The 21,160-nt window shown below is 41.0% G+C and overlaps 1 protein-coding gene across 7 annotated transcripts in view; it reads right to left on the bottom strand.

Annotated features, from left to right (window-relative positions):
- LOC101686001 (amyloid beta precursor protein) overlaps positions 1 to 21,160 on the bottom strand; it is a 262,841-nt gene that overhangs the window by 76,849 nt on the left and 164,832 nt on the right. For 4 of the 7 annotated variants that reach the window (XM_045085179.1, XM_045085180.1, XM_045085182.1 and 1 more), the window contains 3 exons: positions 6,760 to 6,893; positions 1,825 to 1,899; positions 964 to 1,122 (listed from right to left, as the gene is read on the bottom strand). In XM_045085179.1, coding sequence (XP_044941114.1) covers positions 964 to 1,122; positions 1,825 to 1,899; positions 6,760 to 6,893 — 368 coding nt within the window. Of the gene's footprint in view, positions 1 to 963; positions 1,123 to 1,824; positions 1,900 to 6,759; positions 6,894 to 20,347; positions 20,405 to 21,160 lie in introns of all 7 variants that reach the window. The other 3 variants (XM_045085177.1, XM_045085178.1, XM_045085181.1) reach the window with 1 other exon arrangement.

Here is a 21,160-nt window from a genome sequence, read left to right as displayed (position 1 = left end):
TGGCAAACAAAACACAGAGTGTTACAGCTAAAAACCCTACAAAGAGCACAAAAGAAAATCATAAAAAACATTCTATTAGCCCAAATTTGGCCAAAAAAAAAAGAAGAAGAAAAAGGGGACAAAGAACAGATGGGACAAACAGGAAACAGAGCAAGATGACAGATTTAGGTGTAACTGTATCAGTAAGTTCATGAAGTGTTCTTCTCAATTAAAAGGCAAGGTTCAACTGTATGCCGCCTATAGGAAATGCACATCAAATATAAAGACAGATAGGTTAAACAAAAGCACAAGGATGGAAAAATGATATGCTAGGATAACATTGATCAAAATAAAGCTGAAATAGCTTCACTATTAGACAGAGTAATTTCAGAACAAAACACATGACCTGGGAGAAGCAGGGCATTTCATAATGAGAAACAGCGGGGTGAAGCGGGGGACGTAACAACTCTGAATGTTTACGCACCGAAAAACAAAGCCTCAAAATACAAAAAGCAAAACCTGACAGCCTCACACGAGAAAATGTCAGACTTTACTATCAATTCCTTAGTAACGGATAGAATAGACAGACAAAATGCACACACGCTGGTGCTCAGAATGTTCCTGCTGTCTGAAGTAAACTCTCCCACGAAGGCTCATTGAAGAGATACGCGTGCATTTGCTTGCTAAGCCTTCCTGGGCGTTTGTTGCTGAAAACCTTGTGGGCCTCCTGATGCCTCTTGACATGAGTGGACGCCATGACTGACGAGGGCTTTCCCCTCAGAGACTCTGGAGGCTGGTCTGAGCAGGAAACTTGAGTTCTAGCTCCTGTTATGACTTTAAAAATCCTGATACCTTGGCCAAAATCCCAACTTCCCGTGACGCTTGGTTATAGGTCATTAGACAGGGAAGCTGGCCTTGGGTACATATAGACCTCCTGCCACCCGTCGTGTGTGTGCGGTGCCCTAGGGGAGCCGGGAGACCTACCCGAGGGGGCACGGCCTGCAGAGCAGTGATGTAATTCTCCAGAGCCAGGCGGCGGCGGTCGTTGAGCATGGCTTCCACGCGGGCCATGTGCGTCTCCACCAGCTGCTGCCTCTCGTTGGCGGCTTCCTGCTCCAGAGACTCCACTTTCTCCTGGAAGTGCTGTCGTTGCAAACACAAGTCAGTTGGGGACGGAACAAGGAGGACGGGGCAGCAGAGGCAACTGCTTCCAACTGGGCATCGTATGTCATTTCACTCAGAGATTTATAGTCCTTCCCACTTTTTGACTAATTCACCGTGTTTTATGGGCTTCCTCCCTTTCCTGTCCTCCATCTCCCGACCTGATTTCTCACCGTAAATCACTATTTTATCTTTAGTCCCCAAAGACGGATTTGACGAACCATAATACAGGATAAATTTCTGTGTTCTTAAAACTCTGAATTCCATGGCAGATAAAAAGAATTCCTCTTACTCGAAGTACTTTAATTTCAGAAAACGGCCAGGAGACTCTCACCGTTTCCTCGAAGGTAGTTTTGAGAGGAGTTCCTGTCACAAATTCTAATCATGATGTAATTTTTGCCAGAGGAAGAAGCAGCAGCAGATTTTGGCCATCAGAAAGATATATTATTGATACAAAGCAGGCGGCAAATAACAATAGGAGTTTTATGGAAATGAATTGTAACTTGGGCTAATTAAAAGCCAAATAGAAGAAAAAAATTTAAGAAACTGAATTACTGGACAATTATGAGCCACAGACCAGATTGATGGGACTATGAACAACCCCCCCGGGAATACGACCATTCATCCAGAGATGCTGGGAAATGTGTAGGCCTGTGCTGCTGGGTAAACTAGCCCGGGTTTTACCTGAATAACTGCTTTCTTGTCGGCTTTAGGCAAGTTCTTTGCCTGTCGCTCTGCCTCTTCCCATTCTCGCATGACCTACAAAATGAAAAAACATTTGAATTCATAATCATCAGTTCTCCCCCCGCCAATTTATATTTAATGAGAGATTATTTCCTTTCTGTACTTGACATTTTAAACATTTTAAAAAATAATCACATTCCAGTCCTATCTCAAAATGGTTTATCTGACCTCCCACTAAGATGGAAATCATCTACCGTAGCAGAATATTAAACACAGGGCTCACATTTATTGAAGGAATATGGCCCTTTGAAACAAAGTTGGTCTTTTTTGCTCTTCCTCAGGAATGGCTGGAAGTCATTTTATTTGATGTGCACAAATGTCAACGACTCATAAAAGGCATATATATATATGTATTTATTTATTGAACAAAGATTTCCTCCATTAAACTGAGTGCATTTTTAGTCTTTTGTGAAAGTAAGTTATAAAATTTAATAAAACTGTGTATTTTTCAAACAGTAAAGTGGGGGAAGGCATGAACATTTTATGCGTGCGTGCGCACGCCGTGAACATACTACCAAAAAGACGTTACACGATGGAGGAAGGAAAAGAAGGCTTCCAGTGTCATAATTCCTCGGAGCCACCCACTGACGCGTAATGAGGGTCTTTTGCTCACCCACCACCATCATGCATGGCAAAGAATACCCGAAATACCTCCAGAAATTCCAAGAGAGTACACATTATAATGTTCTGAACGTAGCCAAACATATTTTTGGCAAGTTATGCTAATTTAGTAACCAGGCTAATCTGCTTGGTAGGAAGAGAAAGCTTCCTCTTCTCATCCTTGAAGTTCACCCAGGATTATTACCCTGAGAGAGGTTCGTTCATTGACTTGAATGCAAAGAGGAGAAGTCTGCAGCTGCCTGTTGTTGAAATGAAATGATACTAGATTCTTAACCACCTATGGCTGCCTTTCCTTTTCAAGTGTACTACTCTGCTGTCAAGCAGAGCTTTTCTAAGTGCAACTCGTAACGAGCCAGGTGAAATAAAGAACGGGAAGATCAAGGAAGCAAAGTAATGATCTACTGACAGATGCGTACTTGCATATTTTGTAGACACACAAAGCATAAAAGAACCTGATTTCTGTTCCATAAGAGCCTATTATTTATAGGTATTTATTCTACAAGGAATCGATTTTTCTGACATCAAGATTAAAAAAGAGAGAGAGATAGACCTGGATAAAAAACTAGTGATGGAGAATTTCTATGAGATAATAACTTATCAAATCACTGTGTAGGGCTTTTATTTAGGTATTTTATACTCTAGCATTAATTTGCTGTGTACGATACAAGACTAGCTTCCTTGTGGTCTCTATAAAAATTATGGAGAAAATAGAGTGAAGTGAATTTTCTACTATTGTTGAAGAACATGTAAAAAAAATAACCTGAAAAGGTCACAACAAGATTAGAACAAATGCCCCACTGCTATGAATAAGAAGAGAATACAAAAGAAAAGAAACATTATCCCAGATGCCTCAGTGTCTCTAAGAGCTAATGAAGGGCAGCCGTAGGGAGGGGACTACGGAAGGACTACCTTTGCTTTATGGATAAGGCTTGCAGCTTGCAATAAAAATATGTCAATTTCCTGCTCTGAGAATATTCACAGTGGCAGTGCTCTACTACGAACTCTTCAGGCAAGGAATCTCAAAGTTAGTTGAGAGAGAAGACAAATGTCTGACTGGACTTTGAAAACTGATCTCCTTGTATATCTTTACATTTCTACCATTCCACCTTGCACGTTTAGAACCTGGCCTGTAAACTGTGAGCTGGGGAACTACAGGGAATAATTATATTTATTTAGCTAATAAACTGAAAATTAACATTGGTATAAAATGAAACCGAATTTGATTTTTAGAGGAATTTAACAATATCCTATACAAATAAAATGATTCACTGATACCATCACCCTAGGCCTACTTAATGCAAGGTAAGCATACACCGTAGGCTCAACGTCTCTCTGAACAATGGCTACCACTGAGGTGTCCCAGTAATAGATAACATTACTGCAGATTGGTTACATAGCAGACTCTGTATTAAGTGCTTTATAAAATCCGTGGGATTAGTCATGGTGATCTCCATTTATGGACCAGATTAAGTCACCTGCTCAAGGTCACGGAGAAAAAAGAAAAATGGAGAATAAAGGATATAAACCAAGATCTTTGTGGCTCTAAGGACCATGCTTTTATCCTCTACTGCCCAATTTGCCATTATAAAACATAAAAATTACATATATATCATATATATGATTTATATAAGTTATATTCTTATATAGCTAATTATATAAATGTCTAGTTATATATAATATATAAATATACATACAAGTATATATAAATTACATATATAATTATATAAAAATTGTTCAAGAGCAAATTCAATGGGTGAGCTAAGTTTTCTCGTATTTGGTGACAGGAAAAGGACTATTCCTAAGATATTGATGTTTAACCCACTGAGCCACCCAGGCGCCCCTGTGTTTTTTCTAATGAAAAATCCTGCTTTCCAGAATTGCCTTCAGATGAAATCTTACTATTCCATTCTACCTAGCTGCTTAGTTCAATTTGCTTTTAGGTTTTCATCATGGCCAAAAACTACTATTGCACATTATACTCTACAGCTAAAGTATTTTAGCTTTTCTCTTCCCTTGTTATGACTCCAAAATAAATTCAAGCATCATGGATCACGGTCGCTCCTCTTAAAAAAAAAAAGTAATTGTGTCTTTCCAGATACATTAAATAGTTCTTTTAATTTAATTTAATTAATTTATTTTTTTTAAAAAGATTTTATTTATTTATTTGACAGGCAGAGATCACCAAGTAGGCAGGCAGGCAGGCAGAGAGAGGGAAGCAGGCTTCCCGCTGAGCAGAGAGCCTGATGGCGGGGCTCGATCCCAGGACCCTGAGATCATGGCCTGAGCTGAAGGCAGAGACTTTAACCCACTGAGCCACCCAGGTGCCCCTAAACAGTTCTTTTTAAAATATAGATTTTCATAAGAGACTCTTAATCTCAGGAAACAAACTGAGGGTTGCTGGGGGGTGGGGTAGGAGGGGTGGGGTGGCTGGGTGATGGACACTGGGGAGGGTATGTGCTATGCTGAGTGCTGCGAATTGCGTACGACTGATGATTCACAGACCTCTACCCCCTGAAGCAAGTAATATATGATAGGTTTATAAAAAATAAAATATAGGTTTTACATATTCAAGTATAGTGGGGTCAACAGATCAGGGGACAGATGCCATTGAAAAGATTGTTACTCACATACAGTTCCCGAGAGGAGCGGCAAGCCATGCCATGCCACTGAGGAAGGAAGGGGGGAACCCCAGGGTGGGTTGTTAAGACAGAGGAAGTGAGGGGAAAATCTAGCCAGGAGTCTCTGGTTTCCTCAGGAAGGAATGGGTGAGTCAGGGTAAACAGGTGAAGCAGGCTTAGATTTGGGCAGTTCAACAATTTTGATATATGGGCATGAGGGTTTTCCCTAGCTATCTATTACCTAGCCTGGAAGTGAACAGGGCAGGTGGAGAGCGGGTCAGAGACTAGGAGCAAAATGAAGAAGGTATCTGGTAGAAATGGACTTTGGAGAGGTTGGCTTGATTATGAAAAGTGTGCCCGAAGGCTAGTCATTTGCTACCTCTAGGAACTGGCTAACCCCGGGAGAAGCAGTCTCCCTAGAGTTGGTAAGGCCCCAGATGTTAAAATTCCGGAGAGTATAGAAAATTAAAGCCCATGACTAATGCCACCTTCTAAAGACTTCCTGTGATCTTAGAAAATACACAGCAGACTAACCCATGGGTCCTATTAAGAAAACTTTAAGTATTTCTGCTAAATATTACCAAAATCAGTAATACTTTCTGATATTTACTATAGAATATTAACACCAAAAAAAGGGAATGGTTGACTTTGACCTGAGAGATTTCCTCATTCACTCACTTATGTTTCCTTAAATTTGACTTTTCCTATGGTTTTCATACTCTGAATTGTAGGCTTCAAGTTAGGCAGTAACTGACAAGGAAGTGCTGATATATATATTTGCTGAATGAATGCATGAAGCATCTGAGAAAGGGCTAAAATTATTATTTATCGTTAATAAATACAATATCCAGCACCAGGTACAGCCATATCAGAAATTATAACTGATATTCAGTAGATATAAATTAGCCAGGTTTTGAACAAATTTTTCAATTTGTTTCATAAAGAATCTGCTAAACAACAAACAAGCCATGGTTTGCCACACAATGTGGTGAAAAGAACACTGCACCGGGAGCAAGAAAGCTTCTAGTGCCAAATGTCATCTCTTGTGTTCCTTGCATTGCTTTGCTGTCGAGTGCGAAACCCGTCTTGAACCGCTGCTACATTATCGATCGTTTACGAGTTTACGAAACAAGGTGACATGATCATTATGGTTCACATTGCTTTTAGGTTCCCCTGGTCCTATGAATTGGCTTTGGAAGAAGTGTGAGATTCAAAGGTATAACACTTTGGCATCTAATAAAAAAAAATTCATCTTTACTAACAGATCATTTTAAGGGATTTTAACGTACAACATCATGGTTACAGGGCTATGTATATACAAAGTAATAAAACCAGAGAGAATGCTGCAGACATAATTTAATTTGTGCTTATGAATTCCTGCTTTACTTAGTGGGACTGGATCTCTCCTAAGTGGCATGCTCTCCTAAGGAGGATTCTAAACACCCCAAACCATATCTTTAGAGCAAACATATAAAACTAAGACTTTATGCCTTTAAAGATCTGGTTAAAATTAAAGGCCCTTTCGGCCCCTAGCCATTCATTCATCAGCCACAGAGCCCCTACGGAAACTCCAAGGCAGAGGCCAGGCCCAAATTTCCCCTTCATTGTAAACTAAAGGACGGAAAAGTCCCTTTACCTGGGACATTCGCTCACGGTGCTTGGCTTCCAGCCTCTCTTTGGCTTTCTGGAAATGGGCGTGTTCATTCTCATCTCCAGGTGTCTCAAGATACTTGTCAACGGCGTCAGGGGTGCTGGCTGCTGTTGTAGGAACTATAAAGTAGAAGGAGGTTTGAGAAGAGAAATAGAATATCCAATCGTTTCAAAGAAAGCTGTATTTTCTGCTTACTACAGGACAAAGAATTTAGTAGAGAAGCACATACAAGAAGTTAATGCTATTTAAGAGAACACCATGAGACATTTCACAGCACAGTACAAATGTTTCCCATCTTTCAAGTATAGGGTGAAGGAAAATCTATAAAACAGTTCATTTTGCGAGTGTAGTGTTATATTTAAAATTCTCTGCAAAACAGGCATGCACAGAGCAAAACCAGTGTTTAATACATTTTGTCCCAGATCCCTATACCTTGCTAAATTAACTTCTGTAATCTTCAAAGTAAAATATGTTATCAATATCACACCTCATGATTCCTACAGAAAGTGAAGAAATCTCCAAATCAGTCGATTGCAGAATAATCACACCAGAGAGTAAAGGTAAATTCTACACGAGGTATTTCCGATAGCTTGACTTCAAAGCCACCTTTTGTGACAAAGTGTTTCAAACACTATCCCAAACCCCATAAATGTCAATAAGTGTGTTGCTGAAATCACAAAAGGATTCTTTCCTCCTTCACAAAATTTGACAACAGCCAGCCAATTCATTATACTAGTTGTCAAAAAGAAAGTGATTTCTATTTTGAATTCAACTAAAACTGCCAAGCAATATGACTGAGTTGCAACATATACTGCTAAATTACATGGAAACACAAATATTCATAAAATTGAAGAGCGTACTACAAAACAAAAATATTTTAATTCATGAGCCGAGTGAATTTTAATGCCTTATACAGTGTTCCAAAAGATTAGTAAAGATTAGTGAGAATTCAGAGCATTTATGAGCTTACAAGAAAAAAAAAAAAAAAGACTCTGATTTAAAGAATAGAATTACGGGGGTGCCTGGGTGGCTCAGTGGGTTAAGCCACTGCCTTCGGCTCAGGTCATGATCCCAGGGTCCTGGGATCGAGCCCAGCATCGGGCTCTCTGCTCAGCAGGGAGCCTGCTTCCTCCTCTCTCTCTGCCTGCCTGTGATCTCTCTCTGTCAAATAAATAATAAATAAAATCTTTAAAAAAAAAAAAAAAGAATAGAATTATGTTCAACCAAAACAGTGAAATTAGGTGTTTTCACTATGTTTTCAGGTCAAATCAACTCAAGTATTTTATTCAAAAGATTATTCAAATATCACTAGTGTTCTGCATATTTTTCATCACTGATTTTACCTAATTATCGACTACTATCTTTGAGATATGATATCCCAAAAAAAACTTAAATGAGAAGTATTTATGGCTAAATCATTTTGAAACAAAGTTCTTCTTAAATTAAATTTTATTTTTTTGCCAGAGAGAGAGAGAGAGAAGTGAGCGAGAGAGTGAGCGCGCATAAGCAGGGGGAGCCGCAGGCAGAAGGAGAAGTAGGCTCCCAGCTGAGCAAGGAGCCTGATGCAGGACTCGATCACAGAACTCTGGGATCATGACCTGAGCCAAAGGCAGACTCTTAACTGACTGAACCACCCAGGCATCCCTTAAAACGAAATTTTAAGATGTTTCCTACTGAGAAATAACCTGGAATCTTCACAGTCCAAAGGCTTCAGGATTTCAACCAAAACCAGAAGCTTGTTTGTTTCTAAGTAAGATCTTTAATTTAATTTTTTATAATTTTTATTTTTATTTTTATTTTTTTAAGATTTTGTTTTGACAGAGATCACAAGTAGGCAGAGAGGCAGGTAGAGAGAGAGGAGGAAGCAGGCTCTTCGCTGAGCAGAGAGCCCGATGTGGGGCTCGATCCCAGGTCCCCGAGATCATGACCTGAGCTAAGGGTAGAGGCTTTAGCCCACTGAGCCACCCAGGCACCTCAGATCTTTAATTTTAAAGGGGGATATTTGCTCAGATTTGTTCCCTTGCTCTTGAGTCACTATGTAATTATTATTATTTTTTTAAAAATAAGAGCAATTTAGGTATCTAAACAGAGATTGCTCTCAAGTAGAAGGAAGGAGGCAGAGCGTATGCCTGGGGTTATTTTTCAAAATACTTGTGTGTTCAGCCCTTCGCCTCCACCAGGGGATTGACTGTGAGTCAACAGGTCTGGGGCCTGTACAGGGCAATACAGATTAAAATGCATCTGTCTCCACCTCCTGGATAATAGATGAGGGAGAAGGTACTTCAGCAGAGGAAGGGGAAAAGCCTCATGAGCTTTGCAATGAGGCACACCCTGCTTTCAGTCTTTCTTAGACTAGCTGTGACCCTGCTTCCTCGCCGAACAGGCCAGCAGCCTAGGTGCCCGCGGAAAACGAGATGCCACCCACGTGTTCAGGTTAGTGCCCTCCTCTCTCCTTTCGCTCATCACATGTTGTTCAAATTTTAGAACTTAGGCAAACCATAGGAAAAATGAGCTTTTATTTCGCATCCACTAAAAAGGAATGACACACAGGACCATGAGGTACCACACACAGGAAAAGGAATATATATTTTTCTAAAAGACCTTCGGCATAACCCCCATAGAAGGCCCACAAATGCTTGAAAAGGAGTCCTTAATTTTTAAGACTGAGAAGTAATTTTCAATTTAAAATCCTTTTTTTGTAAAAAAAAAAAAGGAAATCAAAGGCAAGTGTTTTTCTGCATAAATTCAAGCAAATCAATATGCAAGTATATTTAACTTCATCAATGTTCCCCACTTGATATGGAAGCGATGTTTAGCATTTTAAATGTGCTTCCCGGGGTTTTAATCGTTTTTTTCATCTTTGTGGGTACAGCTTAAACACGAACACGTTAAAGTTCTTTTGGCACAGCACAATCCGGCAGCATGACAGAATTAGGCAGACCCTATTTTCCATTTTGAATAAATGAAAATGTATGACTGTTTGGGGTTCTTTTCGCCGATCAAGATAGCCGTCCGGCTGTTAAGTGTCATAGCCATAACATACCATCCCCTTCAAAAACTGGAATTATTGAAGTTACTACATAAGTAGGAAAGTTCTCCACCCAACGTTTATGGTTGGCAGACTGTACGTTTTTCTCCAGTCCTTATGATTTGCAAACACTGTCTCCTGTTTTATGGAAAGGAGATAACGCTGAAATCTGAGTCAGTATAATCCCATTAACCTATGTTAAACTGTAGCTTTGTAATATTAAGAAAAAAAGAATATTAGAGAAATAAGCATGCAAGGTATACTTAATAGGATTAAGGATATTTCAAGTATTAAACCTTCTTTTTAGGGATGTGGAAATAAATATAAATACTGTATTACGGATTTATTCCATTTAATCCATTATTTCTCTTTGAGTAAATCCTTGTAAGTGGCCCTTGTTACTGCCTTTCGTTGAAGACTTTGAAGGAGCTGTCTCTCTTTTAATCTTTAATTCAAGCATTTTAGCCACTCATACTAAAGCTCCATCTCAATTAGCCTGAGTGAAGTTCTCCTGTATGCCCACCAACCAGCAAACCAGATCACTGTCCAGTCAAGGACAGAAGAAAGATGGTTCATCTTGATATCCGAAAATGAATTTAATATTTCATTATCACTACCCCGCAGCTGGTACGGAGGAAAGAGAGAACATTCTAAGGAAGAGTCTGTACAGAGAGCTCGGCTTTTGCATCTCTAATAACCCCACGCCATGATCACACCAGGAACAGCTGCTGGTTTGTGATAAAGTCCAGGGCAGGCCAGACGCATGATAACGAGGACAGTGGGCAGGAGCAGGACACCTGTGCCCTTTGTCCCTGCCTTTTTGAGGTGCTTCCTTTGGGAAGAGTGGCTCAAGGAACAACAGGGTACATTCCAAGGTGCAAAGGAATGGGAAGCTGTCTATCACAGGTCATTTAAATTACAGGTCATTTCAACAACGAAGAAAGTAGGAACAAGCTGGCCTTACGGAATTTACTTTGGTTGTGTTTTTTTAAGCTACCATCTAGCAATTCACCCTGCCCAGAGACCTCCGAGGCTCTTCAGAAACTGTGATCTCGGCTCACATTTCCAAGTTGGCCAAGTAATAACAGTCTGCCTGGATTAGGCTCTGCTGCATGAGGTGCGTTCCACGTGTCCTCATTCAATATGTGGGGGAGAGTAAAACTCACCCCATTACATCTACTGTGCATTTAACATAACTCCTCCTATCTCTGACCCACAAATATGTCTGAATTTAGGATTAGGTAAACCATGAATGAGGCTTATAAAGTTAATATTTAGAGCAGAAAAGGGCAAATCCATCGATATGTCTAGGGCACTGGAAAGTATTTGCTTTTGTTAATGAGCACCATGAATTGGCAAAAAAAATATGCTTCGCTATGATATCTGTCGACCTATTTTCTATCCAATAGCTGTTCCTACTCCGAATGCTGTCTGACAAATGACTTCCACCCAACGTTTCAGCACAAGTAGGGTTCTGAGGCAGAGGCCTGGTGAAAGATCCCACAGAGCGTGAACCTGGATGATCTTTTAGCCTTTGACCCCTGTTCCGATAGGCTCATCTGCAAGCAAGTTCACTGGATATATTCCCCTTTCGCAGAAAACTAGGCTAAATGTTCAGGGTTAAACACCTTTAGCTCTGGGTTTTAACCTCTAGCTGCCACATCGTTAACAGCCCGGCACCATCACACACATGGGCTTTTACCTTTTCCAACGAACTTCATATGATTTTCTTAGTTTAGTCTCATATCGGCCTGGTAAAATATACCTTTCAATACCGAGAATGGGTGTCTACACGTAATACCAAATAAAGGCAAAAGCTACAGAAAAGCAGTTCCAACTCACGGCACGTTACTGGCTCAAGGTGAACATTCTGGTTCCAAAGGTTCAGTGGATTCTAGATGACTAATACTTTCCATAGATGCTTCCTTCTTGCTTTTCTGCAACGGGGGAGGTCAGAGGTGTCTGAAAAGCTGAGATGGCAGCTCGGATGTAAACGGTGCCACCTTGGGTGTGTTTGTCCATTCCTTTATTTATACCACCCATACCCAATGTGAGGCACACGGGAGAAACCAGTGAGCAAAACAGAGACAGCTGTTCTTACGGAATTATAGTCTAGTGAGAGAAACAATCAGTTCAAAAAAAAAAAAAAGATAAAAATAAGTCACCTTGTTAGAATGTGATTTGTATTATGAAGACAAAGAAAACCAGAACAGGGCTGGGAAGAATCACGAGAGCGGGGGAGGGGAGGTGGGGGTGGGCGAGGGGCCAGGCTGGGTCGAGCTGAGAAGGTGTGTTTGGACAAAGGGCTGAAGCCCCACTCCCCGTCAGCCCGGGGGAGAATACAGCGGCAAGACACAGAAACTAGCAAAAAGGCCCTAAGAGGTGAGTGTGCCTGGAGAATTCTAGGACAAGCAAGGTCAGTGTGGCCAGAGCTGAAGGAGAAAGGGAGTGTGAAGCGTGAGAGGCAGAAAGGAAATGAGGGACAGATCAGATGAGGGCTGTGGGGAGACAATGCAAGTTGTTGTGAGGCGGGGGGAAAGATATGACTGGATGCTTTCGGACGGTCGCAGTTTGCTGAGGGATAAAGCAGAAGAGAGTGAGGGGTTCTCGTAGAACTTTCCTCCCCCGCACTCCGAGACACAAGACGAATCACAGATTCGCTTCTTTCTCTCATCGCAAAGTGCTATTACCTAGGTGACCAGATACTAAGGAAGACATTCTTCACACATGTGTGAGGGTTCTTTCCAGTTTTAAGAAGTTTGCACCAATGCAGGTCACAGCGTTTCTACTTCACATTGTAATCTCTTAGTACCTGTCAGAGCTCTCTCTCTCTTTTTTAAAATTTTATTTATTTATTTGACGAAGAGAGAGAGAGAGCACAAGTAGGCAGAGAGACAGGCAGAGGGGGGAGGGAGGAAGCAGGCTCCCTGCTGAGCAGAGAGCCCGCTTCAGGGCTCCATCCCAGGACCCTGATACCATGACCTGAGCCGAAGGCAGAGGCTTTAACCCACTGAACCACCCAGGCATCTCTCTCTCTCTCTCTCTCTTTTTTTTAAGGTGGGTGGAGGGTTTGTGTGTACATATTTGCTTTCAGTTTATTATTTATTTATTTATTCTTTCCTTTTTGGGGGGTGCGGGGGGGAGAGAGAGAGAAATAGAAAATGCCCCATGCAGGAATTGGGGGGAGAGGGAGACAGAGAATCCCAAGCAGGATCCACACCCAGCACGGAGCACCCCAGGGCGGGGCTTGATCTCACAACCCTGAGTTCATGACCTGAGCTGGAAATCAAGAGCTTAACCGCCTGAGCCACCCAGGGGCCCCCTTGCTTTGAGTTGCTTTGAACCCCAGTGCTGTCCCCAATGTTCTCATAACAAAACATAACCACCATCACTGGGGATGTGATGTCAATGAAGTATTTCCCTTCCAGCATTTTCCCCTGAGAACACTATACTTTTTAGGAAAGTTACTTCAAAAGGAAGTAACTGCACAAAAATCACTCCCTTTGCCTCTTTGGAGGACCTCTGTAGGAGACACAGGATCAATTTCAGCCAATAAATCAAAGTTTATGCCACGTTTTTAGTTCATTTCAGTTCTGACTGTATCACTATGCAGTTCTCCATTTCATGCCAGGCAACAACAATGTGGAGTCGAAACACTACAGGCATCGAGAAAAACGGCCCCTATCATTTTGATATTTGCTTGATTCCTCAACCTCGAGGAGAAGCATAATGTTAGAGTCAAGAAGGGCTTAGGATACAAAAGGAGTGATAACCTCACCTTCAAACAGTAACGAGCTGGACGACTTCCACCAGGCCACGGGGCAGAATGTTTCCCCCAACAGAGGCCTGTGAATGGCATTGAGCCAATATACTACTGTTAGACTCTAACAAGAAAATGTGGTTAGTCTCCTTTCGTCAGGAGAAAGGCAATTTATCTCTACAGCGCTGACAAGAGAAAATGAAAGTAAATTAAGACCCATACCAGTCACTGCTTTATCATCGGCAACGCGATTTTACACAGAGCCCGCAACGGGGCGACTTGAAACGGCTGTGAGCATATTCGAGGTGGCAAAGAGGCTCATTCACAGAGAGGTGAAATATGAACCTATAAATAAAGATTTTAGGTGGAAATTTAATCTGGAAACAAGGAAGAGCTTGCAGATGGCCACCCTGACGTTAACGAAAAGGAAAAAAAAAGTCTTTCCATTTCCATAATTCTAAAATAACTAAAGTCCCAACCATGTTCTGAACTCAAATGTGTATCGCAACCACCAAGTCCAAGTGAAAGAAGCCACTTGTAATGTGAAAATACCGTGTGTGACCCTTAAATATGGGCCTAGACCCTCTAAAAACAGGAAAGAACAAAGAACAAAAGCTCTTCTCTCCCCGCCACACCCTCACTTCAGGTTTGTGTGTGTGTTTTTTTTTTTTTTTTAATATTTCATTTATTTATTTGACACAGAGAGAGAGAGCATAAGCAGGCAGACAGGCAGGCAGAGGGAGAGGGAGAAGCAGGCTCTCTGCTGAGCAGGGAGCCTGATGGGGGCTCGATCCCGGGACCTTGGAATCAGGACCTGAACTAACGGCAGCCGCTTACCCAACTGGGTGACTCAGTTTTTAGAGCCAATGGGATCAATGTTTGCAGACGGTCCGTGCGTATGTCCTGCGGACATAAGGTAATAAAAATGTGGCTCAACACTCAACAGAGGGGTTCAAAAAGTCAGAATCTGCAGCATGATCTACTTTCAAAAAACTGCAGCAGGAAAAGTCAGATTGAGCTGTTAACCTCTGTGGAGGTCTTAAGGATAAAACCAATTTCATCAGGCTCTGGCCTTCCACACCAGTCTCTCCCTACAATTGTATGTTTTACTTTATATTTATTGTTCCTTAAGCCCATCACATGCCTGGGTCTCATCTCATCAATAAAGCTGTCAAGTTATTGGAAGCAGGGAACCTGGTCTGCTTGGCTCGTGTCCCTCAAAATACCCAACTTAGCACTAGCACCTCCTGAGCTCAGAAGCAACAGCTTTATTAACAGAGGTTATCATAATGATCTTCTTTTTGTAAATAATGTTTTTTGGAGCACAGCCCTGTATGCTTACCTACTGTATATAGCTGCTTTCATGCTACGATTCCAAGTTGGGTATGTATGACAGAGACCATACGGCCTGCAAAAAACCTGCAAAACCTAAAATATCGACTCTCTGGTCTATTATGGAAAACTTTTGCCAAACCTTTTATTAAACTACCTACACTTCTTTGGAAATAGCTGAAGAACAGAGTGCAATTATAATGAGCATTTTTTTACTGTTCCGAGTAAATGAGCTTTGATTTTTTTTTTTTTTTTTTTAAATGCTGGTTTGCTGAGCAAATCGATTCCTGTCCATCTTAGGGATTTGTTCCTATGATAGTATGTATGATAGCTTGGAGGAAGAGGCCATTTTTCCATCTGCTCATTTCTCGATACCAAAGATGTGGCTTCTCCTATGTGTCAATCTAATAGATTTTACTGTCACTGAGGTGGTATGTAATTTAATGCACTTCCACATCTTTTTAATGATTTTAATTACCACTAATAATGCCTGGCAGTTTTATAAAAAAATCATAATTCCATTAGTACTCGAGAATGTGCTAACAGGAACTAATATTTGCTATTTCGCAATCGGAAGAACAAGTACAGCGTGACTGAGAACAATGGTTCAAATCTGGCCAAAAACTGAATGCCCGAGCGTTAGGACAGGATATGACAACTCTGGGGTGAAGGTGGCACATTCCATTCAAAGGCTGCACAGTGAGTTTGCAAACTGTGAGCTTCGCAGGCAGCAGCCTTAGAACTTGGAGATGGTGATTTGGCCTAATTTAAGATGTCCTCATTATTTTTGTATTCTGTGGAAGTATGTTAGTCTATTCTATCTCGACCATTTTGATGGGAGTAAAAAACAATCTTTTCCCTTTCTGGATTCTGCATGAGGCCCGATCTAGCCTTTGCAGAGACCCTAAGGCCATAAACATGATGCCAAGGTACATCCTAGATGCCAAGAGATCTGCGCGGTAAGGCCACGTGGCATCACCAAAGACGGCCGTTCTCTAGCATATGCTGGGATTCTGTGAAACGGGATAGGGGGCGGTGCATGGGGGAACCATCAACTTCCGACCCAGGGATTTATTTGCTGGGTTAGTTCCCCTAATAGCACTCACATTAGAGTAGAAAGACTACAAGACCTCTAACTACCCTACACTCAGCATAGCAATATCTACCCTACCTTGTACACACTGAGAGCCAGGGTAGTGGTCTAACAACCTCATTAACATCTGTCAAGAACTGGAGGCTCCTGACATTCAACACATCCACAGGCCCTCAAGTTCATGGAAAGCATTCCTGTTTATACCAGCTTAGTTATATCTTTGAATCAGATGTTGGCTCACTTAGTCTAGATCAGAGGCTCTCAGTGGGGGGTAGGGGGGTGATTTTTACCTCTCCCTGCCCCAGGACACAATTTGGCAAAGTCTGGAGACAGATGAAGTCATTATAGTTGGGGTGGTATTACTGGGGTGGTAATACTGGCATTTTGTGGGTAGAGGCTAGAGACAATGCTAAACATTGTCCATACACAGGACAGCATCTGCAAGAATAAATTAGCCCCAAACGTCAGTAGTGTCAAGATTGAGAGACCTTGGTTTAGGTATGGTCTGTGTCACAACTTGCTGCAAGAAGAGAGCCGAAGATGGGTCATTTGTCGTTCTCTTTGGCCAGACCCTTTGGTGCCTTTAGCTGACTAAATCCGGCCTGATCCTTTGTGTGACATTAAATGCCATTAAGGAATCAGTCGGTTTGTCTTTTGAGATGCAATCTGATGGGAAGAACGCTAGGGAAAAAAAAAATCATTCTCTCTTGTTCACAACACAAACTAATCAATAAATATTTATAGACTGACCTAAGATTAGTTGTTGTTCACAAACACAAATGGGCAGACACCAGATTAATGTCAGAAACAACTCTGGTATCATTGGGTACTACATCTCCAACAGGAAAAAGATCTTACAAAGGATACAAATCCACAAGTTTATGAGTAAAATGAAATCTCTTAGCCTCTTATTTCTCTCTTTTTTAATCTGTGGTTTAGATCCTTATCTACAACAACAAAATTAAAAAAAAAAAAACAAAATTAAAAAAAAAAACCCACGTTCCTTAAAATTGCAATAACCAAAGTTGGTTTTTATAACACAGATTTAAAATCTAGAAATATATGATCATAATATGTTTTTACAGGAACATGATTGCATTTATACTGTAGACCATTGCATATTTTCCCCACATATGCAATGTTAACATCAGTTTAACTAAGGAGCTTTTTCTATCTCATTTCATATTTATTATTTGACTAGAAGCAACTCCAACTGAGAAACCCATAAACAACCACTTTGTTGAAGAGAGACCCTCCACCCTAGGCTGGTGAAGGAGGCAAATCAAATAGGCTAGTTCACCTTTTTGTTGGGCTCATTTCTCAGACTACATTCTGCTATCTGCATTTGACCTCCAGATGACCATGACTTCTTTAATTCCAATGTGAAACTCCGCTATAAATAAGATAGCATCGTTGCACAGGCTATAAATAACTAGAAATTACAAGCTTTCTCTAGTCTGTTTGTACTAGCACTGCAGAACCCTCCACTTGCCGTGATGAACAGTCTCTGTAGGTAGACAAGAAAATAGAGCTGCCAAAACCACTTCAACCTCCTAGGCTGGAAATGTGTCATGATCCCAAACACACTACAAGTAGTTGGAGGATATTACTGGAAAATAGAAAATAATGAGAGATTTTCAAGGTCTGTTTGGAAGAGCTGAGGATTGAAGAAATTCATGAAAGTAAAAGAAATTTTGTAAAATATATTTCTTAAAGATTTTATTTATTTATTTGAGAGAGAGAGAGTGAGAGAAAGCACACACACGTGGGGGCAGAGGGAGAGAGCACCCAGTACCGATGTGGGGCTCTCTCTCACACCACGGAGATCACACCCTGAGCCAAAATCAAGAGTCGGACACTTAATCGCCTGAGCCACACAGAGGCCCTCATGAAAATAAGGTTATCAAGTAATCATTTCTGTTAATTAATAAGAATGGAAAAATGTAATTCTTTTATATGCTAACATGATATAAAATATTTTTTCTATGAAAGGGGGAAAATATATTTATTGAGTGATGCTATATTCAGTGCATTTAGAAAAAAGTTTTTAATATTCTTCCTCTTTCTGTTATTTTCTGTATTCTTAAAATACACTCTGAACTTTAAATGTAATTTTTCTAACCTAAAAAACAGAATCAAATCCTTGGTTGTACGGAGTGCAGTGTATAGCCGCAAATTCATTTATGTTTCAAAGCTGGTCCTGCCACATTTTGATGGCTCTCACGGCCTCATTTTCTCCTATGTATAAAGGACATGAAGGAAATGCCCACAAAGTGCTCCTGAGAAAAATAAATGATCCGTGAAAATGCCTGGTAAATTGCAACCCACCACGAAGATCAATATATTATTAATCCTACAGTGTAAATACCCAGTTTTCTCTGGTCCTGTGTCAACTCACTTGTCATAGTTTTGATGGCGTTAGGAAAAAAATGCTTTGTCACAGTCACAGAAAGTACATTGATTGCAGTAGTAAAACCCCTATATCCTTCAAAAGTTATATATAAAGTGAATGGATTTGAATCCTATGGTGGTCATTAAAAAATTTTTATGGTCGATAATGAAATTATTATATAATTCTCTATTATTTAGCTTTTTAAATTTTATTTATCTTCTAAAGATTTTATTTCAAAGATTTTATTTATTTATATGAGAGAGAGAGCGTGCACAGGAGCAGGGGCAGGGGGAGAGGGAGAGAGAAGCAGTCTCCCCCATTGTGCAGGGAGGCTGAAGAGGGGCTCATTCCCAGGACCCTGGAATCATGACCTGAGCTGAAAGCAGATGTTAAACTGACTGAGCTACCGAGGTGCCCCTAAGATTTATTTATTTTTTTAGGGGGGGGAGAGAGAGAAAGAGAGAGAGAGAGGAAGAGAGAATGTGCACATGTGCAGAGGAACAGAGGTAAAGAGAGAAGGAAAGCAGCACACTACTTGCCCAATGGAAGGCTTAATCTTACGACTCATGAGATTATGACCCAAGTGGAAATCAAGGGTTAGATTCTGGGCACCTGGGTGACTTAGTCATTAAGAGTCTGCCTTCGGCTCTGGTCATGATCCCAGGGTCCTGGGATCGAGTCCCACACTGGGCCCCCTGCTTGGCGGCAAGAAGCCTGCTTCTCCCTCTCCCATTCACCCTGCTTGTGTTCCCTTTCTCGCTGTGTCTCTCTGTCAAATAAGTTAATAAAATCTAAAAAAAGAGAGAGAGAGAGAGAGAGAGAGTCGGATGTTTAACCTACTGAGCCACCCAAGTGCCACTTATTTATATATTTTTTAAAAAGATCTATTTGGAGACCAGGTTTTTTTTCAGGATAATATAAATAAATGCTAATTTTCATTACATCTGAACTACCACTGAAATTGTATCTCTTTTTCCAACAACCATAAGCATCAATTTTGTGTGTGTGTGTGTGTGTGTGTGTGTGTGTGAGATCCCTAGCCTAAAAACGCATAAATCTATTTTTGGATATAATCCATATTTTAAAATAAGTACTAGAATGTTTAACACCACATTTTACTTGTTTACCTGAGAGAGAGACAGTGAGAGAGAGCATGAACGAGGAGAAGGTCAGAGAGAGAAGCAGACTCCCCATGGAGTTGGGAGTCCGATGCGGGACTTGATCCCATGACTCCAGGATCATGACCTGAGCCGAAGGCAGTCTTCCAACCAACTGAGCCACCCAGGCGTCCCAACACCACATTTTAAAAGCAAGCTAGACTAATATGCCAAGTGGAATCATCACAAGACACAGACATTCTAAGGTTGGTTAATGTAAGATTTCTTTAGATGAATCTTCTATAACCATATGATAAAACTCAAAGTCAGGCACTTCTGTCCCAGTAGTGTGCATTCACAGAGAGGAAGAAGAGGTGGTTAGGAAATTTAGACGGGCTCTTTCACTTCCTAAGGCTTCACCATGTGCCTTACAACACAGAACTGAAGTCTGTGCATATACATTAGTCCATGAGTTAGTACAATGCATGCATATTATGTATTTTTCTAGGAAACAAGTCACTTATACATCTGTGGCTTCTCAAACTGTGGCATCATGACAGCTTTAGGAAATAGTGATGCCAACTAAAACACAATAATATTATATATACACAATACATAACAGAACCACACTGAATTGAAAAAAAAAAAAAAAAAAAAAAAGATCAGAAATAGAAGTTTAGTCAGTGCTCTTAGCCCGGGATCTCAAGTTGTCTGGCAAAATTGCACATAATTACAAAGCAAAGGAATGGAAATAAACGTTTTATTGAAAGACAGGTGTTGGAGACACATAAAACCATGCAAAGAAAGTGATGATCCATGCACTGGACTATGTCCTCCCCGCCCCAGCCCCCTCCAGTGAACGACAACATACGTTTAACAGCATCTTGGGGAAGAGGTTCCTGGGTAGTCTTGAGTAAACTTTGGGACACTATGGAGAAAATAAAAGAACGTAACTAAAAACAAAAAATAGAAACACGCAAATGATGGTCGAAACTTACATGATTCCACTGACCAAAGGGAAAAACAAAAAGAAAAACATTGGAAAAAAAGCAAAACTAAACAAATACCCTGAGGTTGGGCTCCAGCACGGAACCAAAGTAAACATGAACCTAAGAGATCTATTTCCACAGTAATACCTTAGAGTGCTGGGTATTTGGTCTTCAATAGCATTTCCAAGTAACCTGTTCAAGATTTCCTGCTCTCTTTCTCCCTCCTTAGTGCCAAGCATCTCCAGTTCCCAAGGATTCACACCGATCCCCCATTCACAGGGCACCTCCAGCTCCCAGCACGGGCCATGTGTTATTTTACTGTCCACTTAGATCTGCCCATACTTCGGACCTTCAGCCTCTCACATTTGCTTTCTTGATAAATTACTCTATAACCTACCTGCCCTTCTGAAACTAAATACAGACTGTCTGGCTTATCATTACATCTTCATTGGGAGTCTTTACCTTTGGCAAAGCTCTCAGCAAAAGGCATACCATCCAGAGGCTCCGGCTGACCTGTGGTGCCCACGGCTCGCCCCAGCCTGAGCCAAATTAGACTGATGATGTGGAGAGCATGTGCACACGGGCTGCAGTAGGGTTGTGGGGGCCGGGGGGAGTAATTTCTAACTCAAGGCAAATTCCTCCTCACTGGCAATAATTTTTAAAAACCTTCTTTCTTATTGCATGTGCGTGCGCGC

This window comes from Mustela putorius, unplaced genomic scaffold (assembly GCF_011764305.1).
Source record: "Mustela putorius furo isolate JIRA1106 unplaced genomic scaffold, ASM1176430v1.1 tig00000832_pilon_pilon_pilon, whole genome shotgun sequence".
Classification (NCBI taxonomy): domain Eukaryota; kingdom Metazoa; phylum Chordata; class Mammalia; order Carnivora; family Mustelidae; genus Mustela; species Mustela putorius.
The sequence above is the reverse complement of the archived record's forward strand: the minus strand, read 5'-3'. Positions and strand labels throughout refer to the sequence as shown.